The sequence below is a fragment of the Myodes glareolus genome, chromosome X, assembly GCF_982192425.1.
Source record: "Myodes glareolus chromosome X, mMyoGla1.1, whole genome shotgun sequence".
In the NCBI taxonomy this organism is placed as follows: domain Eukaryota; kingdom Metazoa; phylum Chordata; class Mammalia; order Rodentia; family Cricetidae; genus Myodes; species Myodes glareolus.
This window is the reverse complement of record NC_142053.1, coordinates 109,968,512-109,993,151: the sequence shown is the minus strand read 5'-3', so window position 1 is coordinate 109,993,151 and position 24,640 is coordinate 109,968,512. Positions and strand designations below refer to the sequence as shown.

At 43.4% G+C, this 24,640-nt stretch overlaps 1 protein-coding gene and 1 long non-coding RNA gene across 3 annotated transcripts in view; one reads left to right on the top strand and one right to left on the bottom strand.

The window, feature by feature from the left end:
* Nucleotides 1–15,930, bottom strand: part of Prps2 (phosphoribosyl pyrophosphate synthetase 2) — a 36,847-nt gene extending 20,917 nt beyond the window's left edge. Inside the window, exons 1-2 of one of the 2 annotated variants that reach the window (XM_048446241.3) lie at nt 15,795–15,930; nt 7,641–7,833 (exon numbers count right to left, since the gene is read on the bottom strand). In XM_048446241.3, the coding sequence (XP_048302198.1) occupies nt 7,641–7,833; nt 15,795–15,916 (315 nt within the window). In that variant the 5' untranslated portion in view covers nt 15,917–15,930. The remainder of the gene's footprint in view (nt 1–7,640; nt 7,834–15,794) is intronic. The other variant, XM_048446242.3, reaches the window with a different exon arrangement.
* Nucleotides 15,931–16,301: 371 nt separating this feature from the next.
* LOC125408121 (uncharacterized) lies at nt 16,302–21,394 on the top strand. The gene is made up of 3 exons (XR_007234388.3): nt 16,302–19,626; nt 19,946–19,991; nt 21,097–21,394. It is a non-coding gene; the product is annotated as an uncharacterized LOC125408121 (long non-coding RNA).
* Nucleotides 21,395–24,640: the final 3,246 nt, after the last annotated feature.

Below are 24,640 nucleotides of genomic sequence, written 5' to 3'. Positions count from 1 at the left end.
TAACTCTTCTGTATGGTATTCCGTGTTGCCTTTGGGAATGAATAAAATTTTCTCATTTTTAATATCCAAAGGACTGAGGTCAGTCTGGTTGTAGCTAACTCCAAACTTCTCTCCCTTGCCTCTGCTCCTGTGCCCTTCCCTGCAGAGTAGACCAGGGACTACTCGGGTAGCAAGTAGAGGACTCTGCTTGCTCTAGAGTATGCCATACCTCGTCTCACATACTCAACTGCCTCCATCTCACCCCAGATCTATACCCGTGTGACTGATCCTTCAAGGCCTGGCTCAAATATTGCAATTTTAAGTACCTATAAGAACTCCAGAAATAATCCCTCTCTTCTAAGGTGACACTTGGTTGACCAAGAACCTTTGACTAGATAGCTCAAGGACCTAGGGTGAAACCAAATAATACTGGTATAAAAAATGAAAAACGTGTAGTAATTAAAATGACTCGTAATGACATTCTGCCATACTCATAGAGCACTGCCTTGCTCAGCCATCATCGGAGATGTTTCCCCGTAGAGCAGATGGGAACAAATACAGAGGCAGACATTATGGCAAGAGGGAGAAACCTTGAAACACTGAACCCTAAATGGAATGAATGCCCCCATCAAATCTGTCCCTTGAGAGCTCAGGGAACCCTGAGGAAGAGGAGACAGAAAGAGTGTAAGTGTCAGAGGAGACACCAAGAAAACAAGACCCTTTAAATCATGTCAACATGAGCAAAGCTCATATGAATTCGCAGAGACTTAGGCAGCAAATCTATATCTATCTCTCTATCTCTCTATCTCTATCTCTCTCTCTATCTATCTATCTATCTATCTATCTATCTATCTATCTATCTATCTATCTATCTATTTATCTGCACCAGGTCCTCAGTGTATATCTTATGGCTTCCAAGGGAACTTCTAAAAGAAATCATTTAATTGGAAGATTACTAGCAGTTTCAGAGGTGAATCCAAGACCATCACGGTGAGGAGCATGGTAGCAAGCGGGAGGCGTGGTGCTGGAGCGGCGCCCAAAGCTCTCCTTACCCACAACCAGGAGGTGCGGAGAGAGACCGGGCCTGGCCTGATGGGGGCTTTTAAAACATCAAAGTCCATGCTCAGTGACACACCTCCTCCTCCAAAGCCACATTTCCTAATCCTTCCCCAACAGTTCCACCAAGTGCAGACCAAGCATCCAGAGCCTACAGGGGACATTCTCATCTAAGCCATCTCAAGTCTACAGACAGAAAAATCAGTGTGGGATTTAAAGAGCAGGTAAAGACAGCACTTACCTTGCAAATGTGAGTACATGAGTTCAAGCCCCAGAGTCCACATCAAAATGCTGTGGTGACAAGTGCCCCCAATCCCAGTGCTGGGGAGGTGCGGACTGACATATACCCTGCGACTCACTGGCCATCCTAGCCTACCTGACAAGTTTTAGGCCACTGAGAAACCTCATCAAAACAAGAACAAACAAACCCCCAAAGATAGACAGCACCAAACACCAGAAGAATGACATCGGAGCGTGTGCTTTTATTCATGCACACAGATGTATACAGGACTTGCGTACATATGTGTTCTCCCAAACACAAACACACACATGTATGCAGACTCCAAGATTACAGAGACTTGTAAAGTCGATCACTTTATCATTGAAATATGAAGATGACCTTATAAATTATTCGGAAAAAGAAGAAAATATTCAAGTTGACAGCCCTTTACTCTCTCAGAAGTAATTATCCCCTGCCTGGCTTACAACCTGCTGTTCTCTCAAGGGCAGAAAACCAGTAATTACTGAGTGTCTCCTGCAAGAGCCAGCAAACATCAGCTCACAGGCTAGACTTGCCTGATGCCTCATTTGGGGCTAGGGATGGTCTCCACACTTAGAAAAGCACTGGGAAACAGACAAAAATAAGATTTTGTAGCATTTGAATGTGACCTAAAATCCAGACTTTACTGGGCATAAATAAAGTACCTTTGGAACACAGTCACACTCATTTATTTGCATATTGGCTATGTCAGTTTCTACACTAAAATAGAAGTTGAGCTGTCACAACAACCATTTGATTGGCTACAAAGCCCTGAATATCAACACTTGGTTCTTTTCAGAAAACTCATTCACTTGTGTACGATAGGCCAGGATCTTCATCCATAGATGGTCCTTAGCATACAGGTGAGGGCCCGAAGGTGCAGAGTGTAAGTGACCTTCACAAAGGGAAAACTGGGTGAATCATGGTGTTGGAATTCAAAGATGAGCTGGTTCACTGCTAAGCTGCGAGTCCAAGGCTTACGTCACGCCTTTGACAATGACTATGACATCACGGTCATTTTCCTGTGTGAATATTCCATTGTCTTAAGTGGCCATTTGTGAAACGGTTTCTTTCCTGTGAGAAGCTGCCCTTAGGTTCTGGTACTTACAAATCAAAGCTAAATAAACTGTTCCACATACACAGGACGAAGGGTCAAACACATGAAACAAGTTTGAAGATGGTTTAAAACCCCAAGATTTTTCCGGGCTTTTTCAGCAGGCACTTCTTGGTAGAAGCGATTACACAGAATTTCTCTGTGTCATTAGAGGTCATGGGTAATACAGTCCCAAAGGAAGAGAAAAAAACAATAGGCGGCCTGGGAGGGCTGCCCAGAGCTCCTCCCATAGCCAACAAGAATGTTCTGTTTAGGGCCAGAGATTAAGTGTAGTATATGGTTTTCTGCGACATTCAAACACCACCTGGCTTTCTGCCTCCTTAAGTGAAGGAAAAAATAAAAGTACCTTCCTCCATCCCAAATCATGGTTGGTGTACTCACGGTCCCCAGATACCAGGAAACAGCAACAGTAGGCTAAGAAATGAAGTACAGTACTAGGTTCTACTAGTTTCTTATTTTGCCTATGAAATCCTCATTGCCCCCACCCAGCAGCTTCTCAGCACCAAGCTAGGCTGCATGGCTCAAGGGAAGAAGTGAATTATGAGAACATTCTGGAATGCCAGGGGTACAACCTGACAGGTTGACCGATGAAACGGAATGGGAGAATGAGTTTCCTCACTGTCGTTTGAGTCATATTGACTACACATATCCTTCTGAAGTCATGGTTGGAGGGTCCAGCCAGGGAGCACAGTGGGTGAAGGAGCTTGCTCTGTAAGCCTGAGCAGGAGCCACATAAAGGTGGAAGGAGAAAACAGACTCCACAAAGGTGCCTTCTGACCTCCACGTGTGTGCCATGGGGTGTACACACACACACACAGACACACACACAGACACACACACACAGACACACACACACACAGACACACACACACACACACACACTAAAAAAGTAAGATTAAAAGTAAAAGAAGCCATGGCTCCAGAACAGTCCATGGGTCTTGGCCTCCTTACAGGTCTCTTTAGCTTACATAGTTATACAAGAATGGCCATGTATCAGACTTGCTGAGAACAGTGCGAGGGTTGGATACTTGTTTCCCAGCAAAATCATCCTTGGGTGGCCTTTTAAAAAATCTCTGGAGCAATGGTTCTCAACCTGTGGGTCCCCTTCACAGAGGGTCACTAAGACCATCCGGCACATCAGATATTCATATTATGATTTATAACTGTAGAAGCATGACAGTTATGAAGCAGCAATGAAAATAATTTTATGGTTAGGGGGTCACCACAACATGAGGAGCTGTATTAAAGGGTCACAGCATTAGGAAGGGTGAGAACCCCTGCTCTAGAGTGTCCGGCTGGAAGTGATCAATGATAGGAACCCTACACTATGTCAAAGTGTAACTAAGCCCGAGCAATGCTCCCCCATCCATCAACGACTGCATGCACTACTCATCGCTGCAGCTGGGATGCTGGTGCCTGGTTTGGGACCATTGAACTTCAGAGTTAGAAGAGAAGATGCTGCTGCTTTTTTAAAGCCATTCCCATTTGCAGTAATTTGTTGCAGCGGTGCTAAAAAAAAAAATACAACACCACTATGGTTGCTTCCCTACCAGAAAGTGTCAGTTTCCTGAGCGGCACCCAGTGTCTCTCAAAAGTCACCATATCCTCCCCTCTGGATGATGGTCTTATTTGCTGCTAAGTTTGGAAAGGCATGGGACACATGTTCAAGAGGGTTCCACATGGAAAACATATCTAAATATCTAACAGCAGGGAAACCGGTAGATAGCTGGTCACACAATGCAGTTCTGAGAAACAAAGCCACTGGGGATGGGAGAAGGTGGGGTGAGATGATTGGGTTGGTAAAGGTGCTTGTCACCAAACCTGTTGACATGTGTTCATTTGATGCCTGGTACTCACATGTTGGAGAAGACAAACAAAGCCTTCTCATGTGTACCCAAACACTCAAACACACCCACCCCCATCCCCACTCTAAATGTAATAAAAATGTAACAAATAAAGTCACTGGTGTTTTGAGAAACCCATAAAGTTCTTTTTGCAGGCATGGCGGATGCCATCTGTCAGAGGACAGGGACCAAAAGACCAACAGATTTCTTGCAAAGCAAGGGGCAGAGCTAGTTTATCTATCAAAACTTGGGAATAAAAGCAAGAAAAGAAATTAGCAAGTACGACTTCAGAAAATGTTACCAGGTATCAGTGATGTCAACAGCCACCACCAAATGTGTCCCAACATTTGTATTCCTTAAAGCAGAATCTGGAGTTCCAACAAATGCCACCCCCTTCTCCCCAAATGGACAGGCCACCTGTAAGGAAAAAAGTACTGAAGATACACTGTAACTTTATCTTCTGCGTGAAAAACAAAATATAAATCCTACAGGAAATAAACTTGATTCGAATTAATCATACCAACAAACCCCTTGCCAATCAGTTTCATTTCTGTTGCTGTAATAAAACAAAGACAACTTAAAGAAAAAAAGGGTTTAATTGCCTCCTAATTCTAGGCTACAGCTCATCATCCTGGGAAACTTGAGGGGGCAGGGACTTCAAGCAGCTAGTCACATCCACAGTCGGGAACAGAGAGAATGAATGCATAAACGTTTATCCTTAGCTCACATTTCTCTTATTCAAGCCAGAACCCAAGCAAAAGGAATGGTGTTGCCCACTTTCTCCCTGGGTGAATTCACATAACCAAGATAATCCCCAAAGACGTGCCCACAGCGGAACCCAACCAAGACAATCCCTCATTAGGTTTTTCTTCTCTCAGGTGATTCTCAGTTGTGTCACATTGACAAATAAAGTTAACCATCTCAGTGAGCAACTTCCTACACGAGTGTGTTATGAAAAGAAAGAAACTGGTCCATTCCCACTCTCTCATTCCTGGCTCACACATATCCCTTCTACACGTGGCTAGCCCCTTTCTCTGCCACATTGTGAACTGAGTGTAAAGCTCCACAGCACCCTAATGCAGCGTGGCTGGTAGACGAACCTAACCTGCTGCATGTTTGCTACTGCTTGTGAGCTCTTAAGTTTCTTTTGCGTGTTTAACTGATTAGGGGAAAATGAAAATAGTATTTCATGGTGTATAAAATTGAGAGTCAGATGTGTCTATAAATAAATTTGAATTCTGATTTGTTTTACGGTTTCACACACACATGCATCCCACAGTGACCACTGTCACCTTGAACCTACCCTGTCACTTCTGTCCACCCTCTTCCTCCCCCAGTTATATATGGTCCTCTAGTTCTGTTTGTGAGATACACAGTTGGGTAGGTGCAATAAAAATCAGCCGTTTATAGAAGAAACTGGCTGACTCTTTCTATCCATATACAGTAAATCATATCTTGAGTGCTGAATGGAATTCTTCATGTCACATTTTAGTGAAACCCTGAGTGACTAGCTGGGTTCGGCATAGACTCTGGAAACTGGTCCTGAAGATGCTGGGATTAATTTTCAAGGAGGTCTCAGGACATGAACTCATGTTAATACAGGTTATTTTGCTTTTCAAATCTATGGGAATCTTGAGTGCTTTTTTGAAACAAGAGCTTCAAGTCACCACTCTTGTAAAGTGAATGCTGTCATCCCAAATTCATACCTGCTTACAAGTCTGGAATGGGATCTCACTGTAGAAAGGTCTTCGAAGATGCTATTATGTAAAGATATGGAGAAGTGATCATTTTGGATAAGAGTGGCCCCAAAACTGATTATAGTGTCCTCATATAGGATAGAAGTGTGTTGTAAGAAGGCCGCTAGTTAGTTCCCGTTGTTCAGTCCCAAAATAATTACTCAGAAAACATATTACTTGCAATACTGTTTAGCCAATAGCTTAAGCGTAATTCTGGCTAATTCTTGTATCTTAATTTAACCAATTTCTAGTAATCTGTATATTGCCACGTGGCTGTGGCTTACTGGGTAAAGTTCCATCTGGCTCCAGTGGGTACATGACTTCTCCCTGACTCTGCCTCCTTTCTTCCAGCATTCAGTTTAGCTTTCCCCGCCTAGCTCTACTCTACCCTATCACAGGCCTAAGACAGTTTCTTTATTAACCAATAGTATTTACATCATACAGAGGGGAAATCCCACAACAGAAGTGGAGACACAGAACTTAAGAAGCCATGGCATGGAAGACCGAAACAGAGACTGAAAGAATGCAGCCAGAATGAAGGGATACCTGAAGCTCCAAGGAGCTGGGCAAGGCGGGGAAGATTTTTCCCTAGGGTCTTAGAGGAAGCTGGATAAAATTATGAAGAACTGAATGGAGGCCTCAAAAAAGATATGTCTATGTCCTGAGCCCCAGAACCTACTAATACCACCTCGAAGTAGCATCATTGCAAATGTAATTAGTGAAGTATCATGAGATGCGATCATCCTGAATAAGGATGGCCTTAAATTTAGTGACAGTGTCACATCTAGAGAGAAGTGTCTTGAAGACAAAGGAAGAGACTGAAATAATGGGGCCACGGACCAAGAGAAGCTCATGTGTCTGGGGACTTGGAAGAGGCAGAAGGATTCTCCCCTAGAACAGGCATAGCACTGACATCCTTTGACCTCGGACATCTGGTCTGTGAACTAAAGAGTAATTGCCTGTTCTGTAAATCTACCCAGCTCCTGGTAATTTATGATAGTGACCCAAACCAACCAAGAAAAGCTCCTTCAATATTTGCTTCAATTCCAACTTTTTCTGATGTTTTATAAAGTCTAAGAACAAATATATTTTCTCCAACTTCTCCTGCAAACTTACAGAGCCTCTACTAATGGGAATTTTGCTAAAATAACAAGCAGTATCAGCGCTGTTTCCTTTATAAGGCTAAAAAGAGATAGAAGATTGATTTTAATTAAATTTTCGGGGGCCACTGTGGATTCACATTCAGTTGAAGTCCTATGGACCCTTATCTTCCAGTGGAAACCACTTGCAAAAACACAGTATTGAAACTGGTGTCTTCACCTTGATGCAATGTGAAGATGTGAGTTAATTTGGATGGTCTTCAGTTCACCTGTACTCACTGAGGTGTAAGTGTGTGTGTGTGCCTTGTGTAAATGTGTATATTTAGCTCTATCCATCACCTTACAAGGTTAATGGTATTTGAATAATCTTTAAAAATATACATTGCCTGTGTTGATACATACAGTAGGTTCAATGACAAATCTGAAACAGACAAGGTGAGGGCACATATTTACATAATCATTGACAAGGAAAGTTAATGCTTCTCGGAAGTCTAACGAAGTTAGTAGGTAAGGAAACTGGTGAGCACAGCAGGTTTCTAGGGCAAGACACACCTCGCCTACCTTGTCCTTTTTATCTTGCCGGGCATACGGGAAGCAGGGTATCACAGCAGTCACCCTGGATGAGGATGCAATCTTGCACGCGTTGATCATGATGAGCAGCTCCATCAGGTTGTCATTAATTTCCCCGCAGCCACTCTGGATGATATAGACATCTTCCCCTCTCACACTTTCACCGATCTCAACGCTACAAAAGAACAGTGCCATCTTAGTTTGCTTTGCCTATTGTTGCTTAAAAACACTCGAGAAAAGTGACTTAATGTGTGTGTGTGTGTGTGAGCACTAATTTTAACCCACATTTCTAGGTACATCCCATTATGGCTGGGAAGTTAAAGCGGCGGGACCTCAAAGCAGCTGGACACATTTCACTCTTGGTTGGAAAGCAGAAAGTATGAACTTAGGTTGTTTTTCAACTCCCTTTCCACTTACAGAGTCTGGGGTCCAGTCCGCGGAATGGGGCTACACACAGTGGATGGACCTTTCTGCATCCAAGAACACAATTAAGATAATTTCTCACAAGCTGGCTCACAGGCCCATCTCCCAGGTGACCCTAGGTTCTGTCAAGCTGACAATTAATAATCAGCCATCACAGCATTGGGTAATATCAAGGTCTCTATGACTCCCCGAGACCACCTCCAACTTTAGCAATCCAGCAGGTCCAATCATGGGACTCAGCACAGAATCACAATCTTGACTGTGGCTTATGAGACAGCATGAACACAGAACAAAATCAGCAAAGGCAAAAGTACACCAGGGAATCTAGGTGGGAACTTACAGGCATTCTCCCCAAGGGGAGTCACAGAAGTCCAGCTCAAAGTGTCCAGTAGTGAGCTATGACAAGCGGTAAGTGTTACCTACTAGGGCAGACACAGAGACTTAGGGCCCAGGCTTTGTATTGGAAGCTGAAGAGTGCAGTCACCCACTGCCTAGTGCATACCAAAATGCTAGCTTTGCACTGGGCGGGTGGGAGCTCAGTGTAAGCCACATTGTTTTCTGGCCATTAATGGTTCACACACAACAAGCCATTCTTATCAAAGAATGGTGTGGGAATCCCTGTGAGAGCTAAGTTCCCATAGGCCAGTCGAGAGCTGCCCGTACAAAGAACCTTTCTAAGTTCTAGGCCTTCTCTGTTGATTTTTTGTGGTAATTCTTCTGTTATTAAAGTTAAGCATGGATATTGTCTTAAAAATTCCAATCACGGGAGCTGGGGAGATGACTCATTTGGTAATGTGTCTACCGGTGCATGCATAGAGGACCTGAGTTGGGCTCCCCAAAACTAATCTTTAAAAAAAAAAAGGCTAGGTGCAATGGCATCCTTAACCCCAGCTCTGGGAGAGCAGAGACAACAGATCCCTGGAACTCGTTGGCTGACCAGACAGCCAGCTGAATAAATGAGCTCCAGGTTCAGTGCGAGTCCTGTCTCTAAAAGTAAAGCAGAGATGGATGGAGGAAGACATCTGGTACTGACCTTTGGCCTCTACATGTACATGACCAAAAAAGCATGTATACATACCACATGCACACAATCCAATCATGATCAAAGTATGCAAGTTCAGCCTGTACTCCTAGTACTCAGGAGACTGAGATAAGAGGATTCCGGAGTTCCAGTTTCTCTCTCTCTCTCTCTCTCTCTCTCTCTCTCTCTCTCTCTCTCTCTCTCTCCAGCCTGGAGACAACCAATTTCAACCTTTGATGATTTTTTAGAGAGAGATTTATTTTCAATTCTCCAGCTACCATGTGAGACTTGAGTTGATTTTTCATAAGGCATCCACCAGTTATTGACTTCTCACTATGGAAGACGAGGGCTTAGCATCTATCTCTTCCTCTCTGCTCCATGACACAGATGGATGCATCCGACCTCATCATCACGTCAATACAGATCAGTATTCAAGCTAAAGTTTGCCTGCTACACTTGAACTCTCCATGATGATCAGAGCTGAGCTGTGAAGTAAACTAAAACCAACTTTTGTATGTTTCTTTCATGCACAAGTTTCGACGTGTGTGTGTGTGTGTGTGTGTGTGTGTGTCTTTTCTCTTAGCCTTTCTCTGGTGAATTTTCTGTTTTCTACACATTTACATTCCACCCTGCACACCCCATTAATAATTGCAATCTCCTAGCGCCAGTCTTTAAGTCCATCTCCACTTTCCCATTCTGCCAATATCCTACCCACAGCAGGCTGACATGGATGGCCCAGCTGCCGTAGGGATTCTCTCCACCTCTTCGTTGCACTCCATTGATCATTTTCTGTATCCCTTTACGGTATACTTCCTTGTTCTGCTAGCTGTCATCCTGTAGCTCCTGAAGAGTTAGTAGTGGCCAACAGCGTGAAAATCATGTGTCTAAAAATATCTGTACTTGAAGGTAGAGAATCTGGGATATTTAGGATTGGAAATTCAGCCCATCCATGTTATATGGCAGTTGCGCAGAGAAGAAAACATGACACACTCTGGCACAGCCGTCCCAGAGTATCAGAGAACAAAGAATCAGATCAGCTCTGATAGAACTCTTGCTTTAAAATGACAGTACTATTCCAATAGTTGCTATATTGGGGATACTATGGACATCAGGTGGATTTTGCTTCTATGTAACTTATCTTGAGACAAGCAGCAGAAAACGGGGGCTATGAATGTTCAGAGCTCAGTGGGCGAGCATTTGCATAAACAAACATGAAACCCTGGGGCCCATCCCCCATAGTAGAAAGTGACTAGAGAAACCTAAATAGAGCTACTTAAAAATCCATCATCAGAATCTGGAGTGATGGCACACACTCGGAGTCCCAGCCAGACTTTGAACTCCTCTTCCTTTTGCCTCCATCTTCTGAGTCAAAGAATTACAGGCATGTGCCACCATGCTGGGCTCGGAAAATGAGTTTTAATATTCCATCCTACTCCTGCATAAGGCTCTCTGTTATGGCTGTTGACAGTACACTGTAAATCCAGGATGAAAGGAACAGAAAGAAACTGAAATCGATCTCCTTATTTTGAGTGCTAAAGAATGAATACAATTCTTGGGCTAACACGGCGGCTTAGCAGATAAAAGCAGACGCTGCACAAGCCTGAGAACCTGTGTTCAGTCCCTGGACTCCACATGGGAAGCTGAATGCTCCAGCTATTGGATTCACACAATCACATCAAGGATAAGGCTAATTTAATTTGGCGTGTATCTGCAACCCCAGAACTCCTACACTAGAGGTACGAGGCTTGGACAGGACAAGCACCCCCAAGCTTGGGAGTCAGCTAGTCTGAAGCCTGCAGCAGGGCAGAAACACCCAAAAGCTTGGCAGCTAGCCTGGAGAACATAGCATTGCAGAAAGGAGAGAAGAAATCCTACTTCTACAAGTGCAAGGAGAGAGCTGATTCCCGAGTTCTCCTCTGCCATCTACATGTGTCGTAGCATTCGCGTGCACATGCATACAAATAACCTACGTAGCACAATTACATCAAGTATAGGGCTGATTTAATTTGGAAAGCAAGTATTGCATAGTTCAGGGCTGACAAAATACAGCACACAACCTCTTTTTGTATAGCCCCCCCCCAACCCAATAAGAATGGTGTGGTAGTCCCAGTAATGAATACCCCCATCCATATCCTAATCCTTTGAATATGTTACATTATATGGCAAGGAGGATGTATATGTTCAGATGGAATTGAGCATGATAATCCACTGATCGTAAAACAGAATGGTCAGACATGACCATTTCAATTTGTCCCATGTGATCACAGCTGACCTTCAAATTGGAAGAGGAAGACAGAGTAGAAAGGGATGTGATGACTATAGCAAGTCAGAGATTCAGCTATTGCTGAAGATCTTGAGATCCCAGGGCTGTGAGGGACCTAAAAACTGAAAAGGGGACTGGGACTTCAGCTTGGTAGAGTGCTTGTCCAATATGCAGGAAATTTTGAGTTTGATCCCCATCAGTAGGTAAAAACTAGGTATGGTGACACCCACCTGTGGTTCTGATACTTGGGAGGTGGAGACAGGAAGATCTGAAGTCCTTGAACTCAGAGTTCAAGGCTAGCCTAGGCTACCCAACGCTGTCTGTAAGCAAAAGAACAGAAAGCTAGAAAAGGCAAGGGAATCGAGTTTTCTGTGAAGCTTCAGGAGGAAAGGCAGCCCCTGCTGACCTATGTAACGCAGCAGTAACAGGGACGGCATGTGGCTGGCAATGCCTAAAATATTTACGATCTGGCTCTTTATGGAAAGCTTCCCAACTCCTGATCTTATGACTGCTTATCCCCACAAGATCACATTCTTTGGCCTGCCTTTCCTCACCAAGGAACTGCAATCCTCCTCTGACTAGCAGTCCAGGGGAGCACAGGAAACACCATGGCAACATTTCTTCCAAGTCAGTTCTGTTTCTACTTTCAAAGGAGACATCCCCACCCCAGTCTGTGGTGTAGGTCTTTAATGGGTTGCGTGGATCAACTCAAGGACAAGAGACCCTCAGACAAGAAGACTGAAGCAATGCTGAGTGCCCATGACAACTTAAAAGATGGGGCTGCAGAGATGGCTCAGTGGTTAAGAGCACTGCCTGCTCTTCCAGAGGTCCTGAGTTCAATTCCTAGCAACCACATGGTGGCTCACACCCATCTGTAATGAAGTCTGGTGCCTTCTTCTGGCCTGCAGAATACATATTGAGAATACTGTATACATAATAAATAAATAAATCTTTTTAAAAAAAAAGATGGCTGCATATTTGATAACATTTCTCTCTATTGTGGCATAGGATCTAAGTCTCTTCCCTAGACTCTCCATCTCTTCCCTAGACCTAAGAGGGCTTTGACCAATACAAAGTCAGAGAAGTGATGATATGTCAGCTTCTAAGCTCAGGTCTTAACAGACTAGTACTTAACCACTTCCTGTCTTTTGAAACGCTCCCTCTTGGAAAACTGCTTCTATGCTAGAAGGCAACCCAAGCAGCCCTGTGAAGTGGTTCTTAGCCAAGCATCCAGGCAAAAGCTAGCCAAACTTATCAGCCACATGAGTGAGCTATCTTCAGAAATGGGTCTGGAGGTCCCAGTACCCACCCTAGCTGACAACAGTAGAAACAGAAATAAACCTTCCTTGCTCTGACCTACACAAATTTGGGGGCTCGGAGCCCCATAAACAGATTGTTTAAAGCCATTGAGTTCTGGGTGACCTGGTAAATGGCACTAACCAGAATACTGGGTCCCATGGTACACGTAAGGACTCAGACAGCAGTAAATTAAGCAGGGTAAAACCCTACAAGAGACCTGGGATACCATAATGATCAGTGCCCTGTAAGTTATGGAGGGTTCACTGGGGTGAGAAGAGAAGCTGTAATATACTGCTCCCTGAAAAACGGAAAGAATTTGGAGAAGGTAAAAGTGGAAGTGTGTCTGTCTCATTAAGTAGCAGTTAAGAAAACTAGGAACCAAGGCGCTGAGGGCTAGGGCACAGCGTCCGGACTTCTCACTACACAAGAGACACTGAGGAAACAGGACCTTACATAAACTGAATCCATTTTTTTCTTGTTTCTGCTCTTTGTTTTCTCATTTCTACAGTCAAACAGGAACAGCCAATTTGAGAACTATGTGTAAAAATCAACCTCTGTCCCCATGTAGCGCATGAGGAAAGTTAGCACATTAGCCCTGTAAACTCTTGGAGCCAACAGAAATGTGAGCTGCAGCTAGGTGTTCTGCATGTTGGCACTCCCAGCACTGGGGAGGTGAAGGCAGGAGGATCATGATTTCAAGGCTAGACTTAGTGACACAGTGAGCTTTGGAACAGGCTAGACTACATGAGACCTTGACTCAAAGGAAGGTAAAGCAAACAAAACAAAATCCCAACCCATTCAGCAAAACACAAGAAACAGAACATGCACGGGCCTGAGGAGTCTCGGACGTCTTATGATTTCTAATGGTCAAACATGGGTAAAAGAGGACCCAAACTAACAAAAACAAGTCTGCTTTCTATTTCAAATAAATGTATGAATAATTACACTTGAAGATCCCAGTGAGTTTCACTCAATAGCCCATATAGGACTTGTAGCAGAAATCCAGTACTAATCCAGCAATGAATTCTAGATTAGCTATGCTCTGCCGCAAAGGATTGTGCTGCCCTGGGATAACATGGAAGAGATGCTTTACTTACTTTCAAAACCCACTCAGTCCAGAAATGTCTCCTTTATTTACATGACAACACCTTCTGAACAAAGACTCCTATTCTATTAGAGTTCCCAGAGCTGCTGAAATTTGGACAGGACTGAGAAAATCCTGCAATATTTAAACCTAGCTCCATTCTCCAAAGTCCTCGAGAACCTTCCAGATATTAAACTCTACAATGGGAGCTGTGGATGTAGCTCAGTGGTTGTCTTCTTGCCTAGCATCCACAAGGACCTGGGATCCATCCTCAGTACTGAAAACCAACCAACCAACCAAGGCAAAGTGGTCTTTAAAAAAAAGGCATTGTTTTATATTTAGCTAAACAGGTAGCAAACCTCCTATGAAGCCAAGGATGCTCTTGAATTCCTGCATCTCGTTTCTTCCACCCAAGTGCTGGGATTGTAGTGTATGCTACCACATCCTGTTTTGATGTGGTACAGGGAACCAAATCCAGGACTTCATGCATGCTTGGCAAGCAAGTCTACCAACTGAGCTACATCCTCAAGCCCAAAGGGGCATTCTTAACCTGCATTGTCTACACAGTAATACCACCTGCCTTCCACAGTGTTTCTCCTATTATCATCAAGGAATCTTAATGTTAATGAAGTTTGCCACCTGGAAAAGGTCACATGGGATGCATATAGCCTTTAGAAGAATAATCTTTGTCACGATACTAATCTAACTCTTAGCTGGGTTTGGTGATACACATATACTTGCAATTCTATACTTGGGAGGTAGGGGGGGTTCTCCTGTGAGTTTGAGGCCTGCCAGGGCTACACACTCAATTCAATACAATCCCACATACCATAGACTAATCCTGTCTCAGAAAACCGAAACAAAACAACAAAAAGGGAAAAAAAAGCCCTTAACTTCAAAAATTCTCGATTGACTCAAAGTCGTCAAGATTTTCTGCTTTCTTCTCAAAATTTCAAAGTACTAGATTTGACATTTCTGTCTACGATCCATTTCAAGTTACTTTGTGTAAATACGGAGAATGGTCTTTCTCTATATGATTTTTCCGTAAACTTGTTGGATGAAATGCAACCTTGCCAAATGTACAATGGGTTACCTGTCACTGAATAGTTGGTTAACTGGACTAAACAGAAGGAGGAAAAGAAATTGGCCTCGGGCAAGTGGAACAAGGAGCCCCCAGTTGAACTTCGGAAGAGGGCTACCGTCTGCCTGATTGCACTGAATACTGACTGGTGACCACCTCTTGCTCACGTGAGAAAGGGGTGGAATTTTTGCCAAACTGAGGTCTTGCGGCTGTGCGCAGCTGAGTTCCATAAACACAAAGAACCGATTAGTTCGCGACATTCGTTGAAGCAAAGTTAAAGAAAGCCCAGGGGCTTTCAACACGTGCGTCCTATGTCCCCAGGTTCTTTCCAACTCCCACACAAACCCACCCTTCTGAATAAGACAGGGCTCAACACCTAGGCTACTCGGAAGAGTCACCTGAGCAGCTGGCAGCACTCTGATCGCCAGCCGCTGGAAGAAGCCTTCGAAAGTTCCCCAGGTAAACCCAGCGCCCGGGACCCGTGCAGAACCTTCTCGACCACGCTCTAGTCTGGGGTGCCGCCTGGCAGAGACTCGGAAACTAGGGCGGGCGGATCCACAGATGTCTCCCTGCCCCCACCATTCCTGGCACTGATGTGATGCCCACAAGCTGCGCCCACTCTCAGACGCTCTGTGACTGCACCGATGTCGCCCTTCCGGACTGAGAACACCAGGCTAGGCGGCGCAAAAGAGGGGCCTGGGGTGCCAGGGGACGACTGGTCGCCAAAGTCCGGTGCTGGAGGTCTGGCCACTAGAGGGACAACAGTGCGCAGAGACTCCAGGGTGGCGGGGTGTGTGTGAGGGGTTGGGGGGGGCTCTCTTGCTGGGCTTCTTTCTCCCCGGGCGCAGACGCGGTGGCTCTGAAGCCGCGTTGCTGCCGTCCCGCCCCGGAAGGGAGAGCACAGCGCCCTCGGAGGTGGCCCGGGCACGCGTTGGCTCCTGCCTCAGCCCTGGTGTAACTCCCACCTGGTCTCCTGGTTGCTGAACTTCTTGGTGACCACCTTGCCCAGTTCCAGGCCCAGGCGATCGGCCACGCGCTGCGACAGGTCCTGGTGAGAGCTGCCGCTGAAGAGCACGATGTTGGGCATAGTGACGCTTCGGGGGTGAGGGGCACTCTGTGAAGGAGAAAGCAACAGCGACACAGACTGCTACTGCTGCTGCCCCTGCTTCTGCCGCTGCCGCTCTTGCCGCTACTTGCCGCTGCCGCTGCTGCTGCTACTTGCCGCTGCCGCTGTTGCTGCTACTTGCCGCTGCCGCTGTTGCTTCTACTTGCCGTTGCCGCTGTTGCTGCTGCGGTGCCCACGGCTGCTGGTGGAGCGGGAAAACGCGGCGGGACCTAGGGGAGGAGAGGAGATGAGGGAGGAGCCAGAAAGAGAGGAGGAGCAACGGACTAGTCGCTGGAGGGTGCTGGGAAGTGGCTTCTGCCCAGGCAGTCTGGGCAGCAGGTCGTGAAGCTCTGGGTGGTCCAGAAACACCTAGGTGCGGTCGCTCCGTCGGGAAGGTCGATGCTTCACACTTAACCTCTCTGATTTGCCTTTAAGTGGGGAGGTCAAAAAACCAGAAGAAGTGGGCACATAGAACCAGCGACTGCAGGAAGGGGCCATGGGGTGCCTCACATCAAGAGCCACCTTTCAACCCGGAAACTCAGAACCCCGGGGTGATAGTTGGAGTTCAAGTACACCCAGCGTCCACGTGAGAGAGACCCACAGAGCGACCTGCATTTGCACCCGAGAGTGAAGCATGTTTCACTTTATATGATGGTACACACTACTTCTGAAGCTGGACTTGCAAAAAGGTTTTCCCACCAGCGATAATTCCTTTTCTCTCATTAATTTAGATATGCATATTTTGGTTTCGATTTTTCAATAATAGCTGAAAACTCGTTTCCTTCCTTATTACATAAATGTCTACGCAATATCTTTTCCTTTGCCTCGTGGTCCACAAAGCCTGGAAACTTTAGCGTCTAGTTCTTAATAAGTTAGGTGTGATGCTCCTTAAAGGAGCCATTGATGTGAGCCACCATTTGAGCCCTAAGCTAAGTGCCTTGTTTTCAGGTGACCCATTGACTCTACCCAATGGGCTCGCAGTCATCACTTTTATGTAGATATGCTGGTCCTCTGACTTCCTTCACAACACCTTCTCTTTGATTCTCTTGAGCCTGCCTCCTCCAGGATACCTCTGCTTCCCCTGATCCTGGACCTCAGCTTTTCTGAGGAAGTTAATGCAGTATCGGAGCCAAACAATGTGCACAAGCGAAATATCAGGAAAGGAGATTTAGCCTGAGCTCATGGAGGAGCGGGGACACTGGAGATCCTAGTGACCATTTTCTAAAAGCCTTCAGAGACAGATTAAAATTGTCCATCTCTGGTTGGGCTCCTCTAATGTCCACCAAGAATCGGCTTGCCATCCACAGCCAAGGCCACTTGCAGCTGAATTCTAACCCGCTCTAAAGCTACTTCCTATGTTACTGGGATTAGGGAGAGATTGTTCATATCCTTGGGCTTTTTTTCATTTGGATCGTTCCTTGCACTTTGCAAATTGGATGTCGACCGTGGTGGGTGATGGAAGCCTTTAATCTCAGCACTCCAGAGGCAGATATGGGTGGAGCTCTGTGAGTTCAAGGTCAGCTTGGTCTAGTGGAACCCTGTTTGTCACTGCCCTAAACACAAGCAAATTGGATTTACCAAAGGGTTTCTTTTCAAACTCCAGTGAACTGATTATCAAAACGTTTTCCAAAGCACCATTCCAGTTGCATTTCTGCCCCCTTTCATTCTCCTTACACAGGTGTATATGTCCTAATGAGATTTTTCTTACTTTATATTTTCATTGATTTTATTAAGCTATACATTTTTTCTCTGCTCCCCTCCCTTTCTCTCCCCTCCCCTTCGACCCTATCTCATGGTCCCCATACTCCCAATTTACTGAGGAGATCTTGTCTTTTTCTACTTTCCATGCAGATTAGATCCATGTAAGTCTCTCTTAGGGTCCTTAGTGTTGTCTAAGTTCTCTGGGATTGTGATTTGTAGGCTGGCTTCCTTTGCTTTATGTCTAAAAGCCACTTATGAGTGAGTATTATATTTGTCTTTCTGGATCTGGGTTACCTCACTCAATATGATGTTTTCTAGATTCATCCATTTGCCTGCAAGTTTCAAACTGTCATTATTATTGTTATTATTTTTTGCTGTGTAGTACTTCATTGTGTAAATGTACCACGTTTTTCTTATCCATTCTTCAGTTGAGGGGCATTGACATTGTTTCCAGGTTCTGGCTATGACAAACAAAGCTGCTATGAACATAGTTGATCACATATCCTTGTGGCACAATTGAGCATCCTTTGGATATATACCCCAAAGTGATATTGCTGTATGTTGAGGAAGGTTGTTTCCTAATTTTCTGAGAAATCACCAGACTGACATCTAAAGGGACTGTATCAGCTTGCACTCCCACCAGCAATGGAGGAGTGTTCACTTTTCCCCACAACCTCTCCAGCATAAGTTGTCAGCAGTGTTTTTGATCTTGGTCATTCTTACAGGTGTAAGATGGAATCTCAGAGTTATTTTGATTTGAATTTCTCTGATGACTAAGGATGTTGAGCATTTCCTTAAGTGTCTTTCAGCCATTTTAGATTCCTCTGTTGAGAGTTCTCTGTTTATGTCTGTATACCATTTTTTATTGAATTATTTGTTCTTTTGATGGTCAATTTCTTGAGTTCTTTGTATATTTTTGAGATCAGCCCTCTGTCCGATGTGGGGTTGGCGAAGATCTTCTCCCATTCTGTAGGCTATTGTTTTGTCTTGTTGACCATGTCCTTTGCTTTACAGAAGCTTTTCAGTTTCAGGAGGTACCATTTATTAATTGTTTCTCTCAGTGTCTGTGCTACTGGGGTTCTATTTAGGAAGTGGTATCATGTGCCAATGCGTTCAAGTGTACTTCCCACTTTCTCTTCTATAAGGTGCAGTGTGGCTGGCTTTATGTTGAGGTCTTTGATCCATTTGGACTTGAGTTTTGTGCATGGTGATAGATATGGGTCTATTTTAATTATTCTACATATTGATATCCAGTTATGCCAGCACCATTTGTTGAATATGCTTTCTTTTCTCCATTTTATACTCTTTGCTTCTTTGTCAAAAATCAAGTGTTTGTAGATTTGTGCATTGATATGTGGGTCTTTGATTAATTTCCATTGGTCCTCCTGTCTATTTTTATGCCAATACCAGGCTGTTTTCAGTACTATAGCTTCCAGAAGTTCTTTCATTGTACAGGATTATTTTGGCTAACCTGTTTTTTTTTCTTTTCCATATGAAGTTGTGTACCATTCTTTTGAGGTCTATGAAGAGTTTTCCTGGGGTTTCAACTGAAATCAGGAAGAAGACAAGGTTGCCCACTCTCTTCATATCTATTCCATATAGTTCTTGAGGTCCTAGCTAGAGCAGTAAGACAACAAAAGGAGATCAACGGGCTATAAATCAGAAAAGAGGAAGTCAAACTCTCACTATTTGCTGATGATATGATAGTTTACATAAGTGACCCCCAAAAATTATATCAAGAAACTTTTACAACTTATAAACACTTTCAGTAATGTAGTAACTCAAAAGATCAATAGCCCTCCTTTACACAGATGATAAATGGGCTGAGCAAGAAATCAGAGAAACATCACCCTTCACAATAGCCACAAATAGCATTTTATGCTATTTATATCTCGGAGTAACTCTAACCAAACAAGTGGAAGACTTGTATGATGTTGAAGAAAGAAATTGAAGAAGACACCAGAAAGGGAAAAGATCTCCCATGCTCTTGGGTAGGTAGAATTAACATAGTAAAAATGGCAATCTTACTAATGATTTTTTTTAAAAGCCAAGGAGATGATTATGTAAATAATCTCATCAGTAGGGAGGTTGAGATGGGGATCAAGAATCCCTGGCCAGCCTCTGCTACATAGTGAGACTTTGCCTCAAAAACAACTGCAGCAACAACAATCTACCTCCAGTGGGTTTTCAGCTACACCCAGTCATGTGTTGCATAAAGATTCAGATGACAAACCACACCATCGAGAATATATTGTTTAATGACGTTACAACTGTCTTGGTTCATTTATGTACACTCTACAATCCTTACAGGAGCATGAATTCACCTCATGCTGTATTTCTCAAAACATACCGCATGGTAAGTGGCATATGACTGTATCCCATAATTAAATTTGCATAATAAATTACCTTAGAGATGAGATTTATACTCATACCCAACCATATGTCTAAAAATTTTATTGAATGAATCTGCTAACATAATTATGCTTAAACTCATCTAATAAAATTCACTAGCAGTAATGTTACTGTAATTTTTTTCTGTCCTAAAATATTTGTCTCATAGATGAAATTTATTAATCATGACATTTCTCTAAGTATATACATGCTTTTATTAGGGGGAAAGAAGTTTCTGCTCAGTGTGGGTCCTGGGATTCTTTGATAACAAAGCCGATGGAACATAAAATAATATTTTAACGTTCCTAATCTCCAGGTTAATTCTAGATGAGATTCTGAAAGCTAAGATTAAATTGCGACCTTGATAGTAGCATGAGATGAAATCTTTGTGTTGGCATGGTAAGGAAAATGCTTGTTGAGAGACTTTGAGTGTTGAGTGTACAAGGGGCAAACTGTACTTACAGTTGATGAGGATCCTAATGGGAGCCAGCAAAAATCATCCTAAGAAGCAGGCTTGCACCAAGCCATCACTGAGAAATATACAAGCTTAAGAAAGCAGCTATAGATTTCGGATGAACACTTTCTCTCCCAAGCACCTTTGTCTTTGATCCACAGGAGACAGATTGTGGAAAACCGTCATCTACAACTGTCTCTCAAGTTCAGCACAACTGATGGACTGGATGATTCTTTGTTGTGGGGCTCTCCTCAATTTATAGGATACTCAGAAGCATCCTGCCCTGGACTCAACCCATGAGAAATCAGTAGCCCCTCTCCACCTGTTGTGACAACCAAAAGTGTCTCTAGGCTCAATTAACTATCTCCTGGCTGGGCAAAATGACCCTGGCTCTTTCCTCCTCCATACAGACATTTTCTGGTGTCATTCAGGCTCCCCCACAATGTACCTTGAGAGTTCCAGAAAAGAATCTCCCAAAAAGACAAACCTCAATGATAAATAAATACATGAACTGAAACGTAATGAGATTCAGCTTGTACTCTCCTAACAAATTAGTTAAGAATGAGAAAAGCCTGACGAACAAACACTAACACTTTGCTTGTACCTTGCTTTCTAGTACCCTGCTGCCCAAAGCAAGTCACACGGTCAAGATCAGAGTCAATGTGCCATGGATGAATGAAGAGAGTTGCACACTATGTCTTACGAAGTTCCGTCTCAGGGAGTTTCATTGCTCAGTGGGAAGATGGAATCTAGAAAAGAACAGCCTTGGCTCACTGTTTAAATTCAGAGGAAGCAAAGACCAAATTCTCTGTGCATATGAACTTTCAGTCCGTACCCATATTGCACAATGTTCAGCATTTTAAGATTGATATATTCGTGGGAAAAAATAAAATGGTAAGAATTCCCGTTGTTAATATGTGACTTCACTTATGAATAAAGAGGAGTGAAGTGGGGAAAGGAAGGTTCAAACTTGGGGACAGGTTTATATCTTGTATTTTCTACTTCATATTTCTGATTTCTTTTCATGTAGTGAGCTTTCTACATGTTAGCCGAATGAATTTATTTCTTATCTAGGACTAACGTATAGAATAAATATCTCAAAGTTGTATGGCTATTCAAAAGTAGCAAAGGAATCAGAATGTGAGTGTCCCAGCACATTCTTTTTCTCTGTTACCCCAAGCGCATATGTTGCAAGTTTCATAGATAATTCATATTTTGAAAATAGCACAAAGAAAGTGGTGTATCATTTTAATACTGCATATTATTTAATACAAAATATTCAAACTAGTATTACTCCAACACATAATCAGCAAGTAGGGATTAATGGGAAGTTCATTGTCTTGTTGGTAGCAATCCCTCAAACTCTGGTGTATATTTTATACCTACAAATTATACATTGCAATTTGGAATGTGACTTTGCAACGCCTGAAGTGCCAGGGAGCCAGGGATGCTAGTAGCTGCTGCCTTTCAGCTATGGTTTCTAAGAACCCTCAAAGCCAAGGACCCCTATCAAGACCATTCTCTTAGCAAGTAATATAGAGACTACTATAAAGCACTGAAGTGTATCTACAATTACTTTTCAAAATAACCTATAGTGGAGGCCTCAGAAGGTGGTCCAGCTGGTAAGAGAGTTCTCTGAGTATGCTTGAAGACATGAGTTTAGATCCTCAACACCCCAGATAAAGGCCAGGTAAAAGCCTAATGTAACCACATGCCTGCTACCCAGTTCTGGGAGTTAGGTCAGTGGAGACAAGAGTAGCTCTGGATCTTGTTGGCTGCCAGGCAAGCTCCAGGTTCAGTTAGAACCAGGTTCAGGTTCTCAAGGGGAGAAAGAGGAAGCGACAGACCAGGACACCTTAAGCTCCCGTCTGTACACATATGTGTACATCACATATGAGCATTTGCACACACCCTTCCATACCCCCTGTATATCCTAAAGTGGGTTAAACCTTATTCCTCTATTAGTGACGTTTTCATTTGGGGTCCATTACAACAGTCCAGTACTTTTCTTATTTTAATTTCTACATGTTTACTTTTTACTTACTGCTTAAGACAAAAATTTCAGTGGAGTTTTAAAATCTCTCCACCACATATAGGTGTTGGAACTGTTAACGTTGTTGCTATATTTTTTTCTAGCTGCTTCAGATGTTCATCTAGTTCTTCTATTCTTTAGTTAGTATCTGTAAAAAGAATAAGACCATCAAACCACACACACTCATCCCAAATAGATAAAAGACCTCAAAGGAAGAGGTGAAATTATAAAACCCTTGGAAGAAGAACTGCACAAGTCTTCATGACTGTGGCTCTAGCTAAGGTTTCTTTGATATGACATGACAATTATAAGCAGCTGCCACTGTAAAAATGTATGAGCTGGACATCAAAACTGAAATAAAGATCTTCAAAAGATAGCATCAAGAAAGCACAAGGGAGCTCAGAGAGTGATAGAAAATGTTTGCCAGTTCAGTATTTCATGAGGATTTATATCGAGAATATGGTATGGAAAAATGACCACAACTCAGTAGCGGAAAGAGAAGTCAGTTTAAAAGTAGGCAAAGGAACCTACACATGGATTTTTAAAGAAGTTTTGTTTCTACTTGTTAAAACTCAGAAACATCTAAGTCTTCAGTAGGTAAAAGGTTAGGTAAATTACGAGATGTCCAGGTGATGGAGTACCATCTGTGAATAAAAGGAAATAGATCATCTCATCAAGCCATGACAGGACAGGGAGAATAGGGTTGAAGATGCAGCTGACTTGGTGGAGTTCTTTTCTGGCAAGCTTGAATCACTGAGTTCTCTCCCCAGCATCCCACAAACAGGGCATGGTAAGGCATACCTATAATCCCAACACTCGAGAGATGGAGGCAAGAGGATTCGAACTTTCACTGTCTGGTTTGGCTACATAGTGAGACGATGATCAGCATAGCATACATGATGAACTGTATTGAAAAATTAGTCATGAAGGAAACGCAAATGCTTGTAACCAAGTGAATATCGCCAATCTGCAACTGCTGGACAATCTGAAAATGACAAAACTCTAAATCCACTAAGAGAGAAATCAGTATCTGCCTGTGGTTTTAAGGAAAGGAAAGATGGATGAACAGAGGATTTTTTTGTTTGTTTGTTTAGGGTGCGGAAACTATTTCTTACAGAGGGTATGTATCTTTGTACATGTATTAAATCCACAGATGGTAGAGCATCGGGAGTGGATTCTAACATCTACTCTAACATGCTGTACCACAGACATGCGCGGGCTGCATGTAGAGTGGAGCTATGTAGTGTGAGAGTCTACCTTTTTACTTCATTTTGGTTTGGATATAAAACTTCTCTAAAAATAAGCTCTTTTAAAAACCATGAAAATACATTCATGAAAGACCTGATTATATATGTCTCAAAAAAAAAAAAAAAAAACAAACCAAAATGACTACTAAGCCACCCAGTAGGGTGGCATTCATCAAAAAGACAGTCAATCTCAAATGTTGGTGAGAATGGGGAACAAATGGAGTCCTGCTATACAGCTGTGAGGTATGGAAAAAGGTTCATTTGCTTTGGGAAACAGTCTTAATGTTCCTTCAGCTTCGTGCACAGAGTTACTGTATGAGCCAGCAATCCCATCTATTGGGATGTTCCTAGAATAATTGAAGACAGGCACTCCAACACTTCACATAAATACTCTCAGCAGCATGATTCGAAACACACACACACACACACACACACACACACAAAAACAACGAGGAAAGCAACCCAAGTGACCACCATGAGTGTATCAATTAAATACTATGTAACCATTTGTGAAAGTTTGAATGTAATTTTCTCATAATCTCATAAGGGAGTGACACTATTAAGAGGTGTGCCTCTGTCGGAGTGGGTATGACCTTGTTGGAGGAAGCGTGTCACTGTAGGGGACAGACTTTGAGGTTTCCTGTGCTCAGGATACTGCCGAGTGTCTCAGTTGATTTCCTCTTCCTTGCAAGATGTAGCACTCTCAGCTCCAGCACCATGTCTGCGGCTGTGCTGCTGTACTTCCTGTCTTGATAATGGGCTAAACCTCTGAAACCGTAAGCCAGTCACCACCATTAAATGCTCTCATTTATAACACTTGCCGCGGTCGCAGTGTCTCTTCACAGCAATAAAAACCCCAATTAAGACACTATTAAGTAGAC